The sequence below is a fragment of the Dreissena polymorpha genome, chromosome 7 (genome assembly GCF_020536995.1).
Source record: "Dreissena polymorpha isolate Duluth1 chromosome 7, UMN_Dpol_1.0, whole genome shotgun sequence".
Taxonomy (NCBI): domain Eukaryota; kingdom Metazoa; phylum Mollusca; class Bivalvia; order Myida; family Dreissenidae; genus Dreissena; species Dreissena polymorpha.
In genome coordinates this window covers 24,332,744-24,340,478 of record NC_068361.1, presented here as the reverse complement: position 1 = coordinate 24,340,478, position 7,735 = coordinate 24,332,744, and the positions used below count along the sequence as shown (strand labels likewise).

The window sequence follows — 7,735 nt, the reverse complement described above, 5'->3', positions numbered from 1 at the left end:
AATATCCATTCAACAAACCGGTTAATTCGTTACTTGTTTACATTTATATTTTGGATTGCTTTTCACTAGGGATGCATTCATACACCATTAAGACGAAGTACTATGTGGTAATGAAAAGTGTTCTCGAGGGACTTGAACAAGTATATAAAAGATTTCGACATTGACAAGACACCATTTGAAGACAAGGGTCGTTCAAAAATGGAGAAAGCGGTTTTAGTCCGTTTCACGTTGATAACTGTAATCCTAGGCGTTGTTCCTATAATGGGGTATTCTATTTTTAATGTAACGTCTCTCAGAAAAACGTTATTTGTCAAGAATGAGTATGATAAAATAGCTCGACCAATGAGAGATCAATCGAATGCAACATCCGTTCACGTTTCGCTTAACATTTTTGTGATTTATGACGTAGACGAGGTGACACAAACACTAAAGGTGTCAGGATCTCTTCTTCTAAATTGGGTGGATGAAAATCTCATGTGGGAACCGGATGATTTCGGCGGAATAACCACCGGTGTGTATCCACAAGAGTACGTCTGGAAGCCTGGAATTGCACTGAAAAACACGATTGATGATTTCAAAACACTTGGGGATCCAACGCTGAATGTCATCGTTTCCAATCAAGGGATCGTCACGTGGGAACCATTTCATGTAAGTTATTTGTTGTGTTAATGCATGAAACAACACGAGGTAATGTGTTTTTCAAATACTTTCAGTTATTGTTTACACATCCGTCACCAACGCTGGGTGAAACAATACTATTAAGAAATTGATCATCAGCGCTAATGAAATACTATTGTTAATTGGTCTTTTCAATTTACAGATTTTTACTTCTCGGTGTGCGTTTGATATAACGTATTTCCCATTCGACAAACAAACGTGTGAATTACGGTTTGTGACATGGGCTATACATCTGACGAAATACGTATCATGGGACCAGACACTGGCCCGTCTGCTAATTGGCAGGAGCTCATCAATAACCCAGAATGGACTCTTGTCGAAGTCTCCGAAAGTAACTTCTCAAAACCGAGGCATATGATGGTATTTAACCTTCACCTGAAACGAAAACCAAGGTACATCGTTACTTATATTATACTTCCGTTGCTAGTGTTGATCGCACTTAATGGATGTGTTTTCCTTTTACCGGGTCAGAGTGGCGAAAAAACAAGTTATGCCATCACAGTTTTCTCTCCTTTGTTGTCTTCTCTACCATCGTATAGGAAACACTTCCAGTGAACTCAGAGAACGTTTGCTACCTATCCGTTTTTGTAACCATGCAAATCATCGAGAGTGCTGTTATAACCATTGTCACCATCTTATTGGTTCGGCTTGAAAGCTGCACTGGCCATATTCCGAAAGCAATTATAAGTATTGCAAACTGCTTCGACTCCTGGAAAAATAGACCCATCAAAGACGTTCGCTCTAAAAAATCGAATGTTCTTTTAGAAAAACAGAAATTGACAGCTTTAAAAGATTTTAAACATTCCGTTGACTCAGAGGATACTGCCACCATTTGTTCTGACAAATTGGACAAGGGTGACATGAGTGGGATAATCATTCAACTGGACTGGTTGTTTTTCTTTGCATTTTTCTTCTTTAATGTTACTTGTACCAGTGTTTTCTTTGGGATGGTATATTGTAAGCATAAATATAGTGCGAGAATACTTGCAGCTTAACTTAAAGTTCATTCTGATTCCGATTAGATGCTCGCCACGCTTAGCAATTTTTTGTCATTTGTAAATGTGTTAAAAATCAACCACACGTTCATGTTAACAACAGTTATTTCCGTGTTAAAGTTTAAAATGTAATAGTACCTTATTTAGTGGTATATGTTCCTGTGAAGTTTAAAATTTATTGGCTGAATAAATTTCGTTCTCAGTGAAAATATCAAACTTTTCGTTCCATTTGCTACGACTGTTTATATGAGCGTTTGTCCGTCTTTTCTCAAACTTGAAGACATTATCACGAGAATAACATATAAATCAAACGTGATGATCGGACTAAGAATGACAAAGTATTTTATCAGAGGGCAAAAGGCGTGTGACTTATTAAAAAATAGACATACCTGTACACTCTATACTGCAATTACGTTTGACAAGTATGTAAGATTGAAACACGAAACCTAGTCAACGCATACACAGTATTGCGAAATATCTGCACTGCATTTGTTTTCATCAGGTCAACAAATGTTGAATGTTACAAAAAAATCTTATCTTAATACTGATGACAACGTAATGTTTTAGTATGTAACAATTCATGTACTGATAAAGGGCAACATGGTAATGGTAAATTTTTGTCAGGCGGCTATGGCTTGTCCTCGAGTCGTTTTAGGGCAAAATATATACATGTGTTGCATAGATAATACATAAAAATAAAATGACATAAAACATACGACAACAAATGATAAAATAATGATAAAAGTTTGGGTCACCACCTAAAACTCACTTGAAGTCTTCTCGTCCAATCAATATCAGCTCATGCATCATGAACCATTTAAATAATATGTAAAAATACACAAATTAACTTAGGTTTCCAAATTGTAACTGCTATTGTATAAAGCTAACAAACGTTTTTATTGTGTATGGCATTTACTTGAAAAAAGAAATGCTCTTAAAGAAGTGATTGAAAGCTATAATAACGAAAGGCTTAAGCAAAAGTTAAAACTAGTCCGGGTCTCCAAAACCTTTGACAATGCATATTGTTCCATACACAAAGCGTGTGTACGGTTTTTATTGTGACTGTTATATCATATATATATATATATATATATATATTAGTGAGCTTAATTGTATGACGTCATCATACACTAATGTTAAAATTAATACTTTTATTGCTAAGCACACAAATTGAGAATGTTTCATAGCACATGTTGTTATTTAATAGCACTGTCGTTATCAAATATAAGTACCAACGTTGCCATCGGAAAAAATCTAATAAACAATATGTTTAAACGACAGCATTGATTATGATCAAATTGAACGGGTTCAGCAATTAGTTTGTATTCATCTTCCCATTAGGAATCGCAATGTCTATGAGCAGAAATTGATTACATTTCCCGTACGGTAATGTACCCCTATTGTCAGTGCTTCTCGCGCCATCGATCAGAATTAACAACCGATGGCAATTAGTCGCTGTGCGTAATTACAGTTCATTTATCCGCGATTATATCAAAGAACAATTAGAAAGCTTTGTACCACGTAGAATTATTTACTATCAAGGCCAATTATTACGGTGTAGTATTCTCGAAGTTTCTCTACAGTACTAAATTCCGGTTTTAATCACATATGAAACGAAGGAGTACCATAAGCGTAAACTAGCGTCATAAAATGGATTACTTATGTGTTATGGTTTTCGGTAGTTTACTAGCGCCAACGGTATCGTCATATTCCCTACATAATGTCACGTCACTACGTAAGACGTTATTTCAAACAAACGAATATGACGTCATATCGAGGCCAATGATGGACCAATCCATAGCGACAATTGTCCATGTGTCTCTTCTGATCTACGTCATATATGACGTCGATGAGGTGATGCAGACGTTGAAGGTCTCTGCGTCTTTACGACTAAGCTGGCGTGACGAACATTTGGTCTGGAACCCGAGCGACTATGACGGCATACAGACGGGCGTCTACCCACAGAACAGCGTCTGGAAACCGGATGTGTCTGTCAAGAACTCTGTTGATGATTTCAAGACGCTGGGAGACCAGACACTCAATGTGATCGTCACGTCCGATGGGATTGTCACGTGGGAACCCTACCAGGTTGTTTTAACTATACAATATGCTTTGGTGTTTGTTTTTTCCTTTAAAAATGTGTTTTAAATAATTATACGGATAAACTTGCCATAATTTTCTACTAACGATGCCAAACCTATTCGAATGCTGGAATATTCGATTTCCTATAATTTATGCTTAAATTATATATCTATAAGTGAACAGGTAAAATGGTTCTTCGATCTTTGAAGAAATCGCGGGAAATCATTACAGTGGCGCTACCTTAATTCACGATTGATTGAAGCAACAAAAAGTGAAGGTTAACATAGCCTCCGGGTACGGGTGAATTTGAATGGTAATTTTACCGATATTGTCTGGTTTATCAACTGTATAAGATGCTTGGGAAATAGTTTGATATATCGACACTGAACAGATCTATATTTTTGTATTTTAAATATATTGCCTCGTTTCAGATATTCACCTCCCGATGCAATTTTGACATCACGTATTTTCCGTTCGACAGGCAGGCCTGTAAAATGATATTCGTGACATGGGGATACATGGCGTCTGAAATCCGCATTTGGGGACCAGATACAGGGCCGGCGGCACACTTAGAAGATATTTTACATAACCCCGAGTGGGATCTAGTTGGCGTCAGGACCCGAAACTTGACAGAGCCGCGCCCCATGATGATTTTTGACGTGCATCTGAAGCGCAAACCAAGATACGTTGTTCACAACATTATCCTGCCGCTAATCGTTCTTATAACGTTGAACGACTGTGTGTTTCTGTTACCGGAACGAAGTGGCGAGAAAACCGGATACGCAGTAACCGTGTTTCTCTCCTTTATGGTGTTTGCGACGATCGTTCAGGCGACCCTTCCGGCTAATTCAGAAAACGTATGCTACCTATCTGTGTTTGTCACCCTACAAATAGTTGAAAGCGCTGTCATAACGATAGTTTCCATCTGCCTTGTCCGAATCGAGGGTCGCCGCGACAGCGTACCGGAATGGTTATCGTCGCTTATCACGTGCTCCACGTGCATGAAATGCATCAAGTCAGTCCAGCGCTCCTCGAATATCACGAAGGGTGACGGCGATCGATTTCCGGAGCAAGGAAAGTGCGACAAAACCACGGTGGAGTCGGTCTATAAAGACGAATGTCAAGATAATGGAGACGGTATTGGCAAAGAACGGGTAGAAGCGGAAATTCTTGACTGGGGCAAAGTTTCCTTGCGGCTTAACTGGTTTTTCTTTGCTTTGTTTGTCGTTTTCAACATTTCCTCGATTTGTATCTTTATGACCATGCTCTACGGGAATACGGGTGGTCAGTTACCCTAAGTCATCTGCCAGTTTTATGTTTCCCTAATAATTGCTCGTTTCGTTTTTACCTTCTGTCCATAATGTAAAAAAATGATCAAACAAGGCTTATTACACATGTATTGCGAAATTAGTAAGAAATTTAAGGGATATGGTATTACCGTAATAGACGGAAGGTAAAGACCGTTATTACCGCATAAATGTTTTAATGGTATTATGACAAATACAACCTGCGATATTCAAGTTATATGTAGAGGATTATCGTAGATAAAAGCCTCCTCACACATAGACGAATCCATATGACGAAGCCTGGCGAAAAGGGTAAATTTATGAATTCTAGCGAATTCTTGCCGAAATTGCTTGAAAACGTGTTGCATCGTGTAATATTATAACGAAAGGTGAACGTAGAGGAACTATTTGGTGCGAATGATTTACGAAGTTTGACGAACAGTTACTGCAATTCGCTAGAAAGCGTTAGGTCGCGCAAATAATATTCGTTCTCTCGGTTAGCGATTAGGAGCTATTAAGAGCGTTAAGATACGAATGTAAGCGCAACCGTGCGCATAATTGCGCATATCGCCAAATATTTCCGAAACGGTGTTTCTGCATCCGGGCGTTTTGATATAGACTTACTTTTTTCCGACTCGACAATGCGTGTTGATTATACATGAAGTCTTTTTCATTAAAGATTTTGCGTAAATTTCGTGTCTTACTTTTACTATTAGTTCCCTTTATAAGGCCGATACAAAAACAACAATACTCTTTATTAATTTATTCCACTAATATGTTACACTTTATTTCAATATCTAATGTGGCACCATCCTGTCTTGCTATGGCACACATCCCGCTGGAGAGTTGACCCAGTGCTTCAGAGTGTTTCTCACAATCTTGCTTTTTTTATTGCTGTGTTGTGGCCCCTGATATTGACATTCCTGGTACCCTTCAAGTTGCGACCTCTTCTCCATTTCCTAGGAACCAGATCGCCTCTTCTATCATCATGGTTAACCAGTATATTCTGCATGGTGGGGTACCTGATCATCATCAAGTTGTGGAGAATGCAGCATGTCTTTACAATCAGCCTTACTGTGGATGGGCTGTGGTTCATCTTTGTGAGAAGTATCTGAAATTACAGATGACCAGTATTGTTATGTGTTAAAAGTTAACGTGAACAATTCTTTATAAATGAAATTGTTTTGAAAAAGGGTATTGCAGTAAAGTTCCGCTATTAAGACCACTTCGAAGATTAAAAACCTTATGCGTTTTTGACAATATTCAAGTCCCAAATGGTTAATTTATGAATGAAAATGGTCTGATATTAAGACCACTTCGCTATTGAGACCTCTATTTTCCTGGTCTTAATAGCGGCACTTTACTGTACCTGAAATCGGTTGGCCAAAATCCCAAATGCACTTTCTGATACTCTCCTAGCCCTGGATAACCAGTAATTCAGGATGCTTTCGTCTCTTGTCAGGACTCTATGTCCATAGGGTGTCTGCATGTTCTCGCTAAGGCTAAAAGCGTCATCTCCAACCAAGAAATAGGGCATATCGACGATGTCATTTGGAAAGGGCTGTGGGTCTGGAAATCCAATGGAACCATCCAGCACCATCTAAAGGAATTCTGATTCATTATAAATCTTGGCATATCCACTTGAACCGTATCCTGAAAATACAAAAGGATAAGAAATTGTCAGTATACAACTGTACATTGAAAACAGCACTAAATGTATATAATTTATGTAATTACAAAATAATGCAGTTAAATTTATGTAGACTAATACTCACAACCCAGATCACACCATACGAACTTGTCGTCCGAGTCGACAATGACCAGTAAGATGATGCTGAAGAATCCCTTATAATTATAATATAAGGAACCAGAGCTGGCAGGCTTTCTGATAGCTATGTGCGTGCCATCAATAGCAGCAACGCAATTTGGAAAGTTCCAATTCTTGAGGAAATCATCAGCCAGTTGTCTCCATTCTTTAGGTGTAGAGGGGGCTGTCATAACCTCATCAACATATTCTTCACATATAGCATGGCACTCGTCTGTGACCAGTACAGAGAGGGTATTCTCAGTGACCCGCCAGGAATACTGAGTACTTGACACCAGAAACCAGGTGACGTAGTGTGACAGCTAACTTTGGCCCTGGATCCAAGGGCTCCCTGTACCACCGAGTGTGTTGCTTCACGAATCGATGACGAACCTTCGTACTATCGTACATTTAAGTAGGCATGCGGAGGAATTTCTTAAATGTTCCAGGATCTTCACTTCTGAGCTCAACCATGAGCTGATCATAGATGCCAAATTGGCGCCGTCTCCCGGAATGCAGCCATGGTCTTCTCCAGATATTACGTGCTCTGGCTCCTCTTCTCCACCTTAGTCGGCCTCTGAGAAAGCGATGAATGTTTAGTTGTTGCTGGACTACTTCTTGATTGGCCATAGCAGCAACATACTGCAGTTTAAGGCGTTGTATATCTTCCATTTGACGAAGAAATAATGATACCTTCAACATTATATATATGAAATATAGGCATATGTCTGCACAAACTACTAAAACAATCAGGAGCGCTATTATTCGGATGGATTCGCATAGATTCGCCTATCGTAGTTACCCTTCGGATTGATTCGTATACGAGCGTATACTGTTCGTTTTCTGAACGTTAACTTATCGTTATAAATCGCTTAAATGCGTCGGATTCA

At 38.8% G+C, this 7,735-nt stretch overlaps 1 protein-coding gene across 1 annotated transcript; it reads left to right on the top strand.

Annotated features, from left to right (window-relative positions):
• Positions 1-308: 308 nt before the first annotated feature.
• Positions 309-7,415, top strand: LOC127839548 (neuronal acetylcholine receptor subunit alpha-6-like). Its single transcript, XM_052367938.1, has 4 exons — positions 309-648; positions 3,414-3,761; positions 4,187-4,974; positions 7,295-7,415. Exons 1-4 carry the CDS (start codon positions 343-345, stop codon positions 7,413-7,415), a joined length of 1,563 nt encoding a protein of 520 aa, XP_052223898.1. The 5' UTR covers positions 309-342.
• Positions 7,416-7,735: the final 320 nt, after the last annotated feature.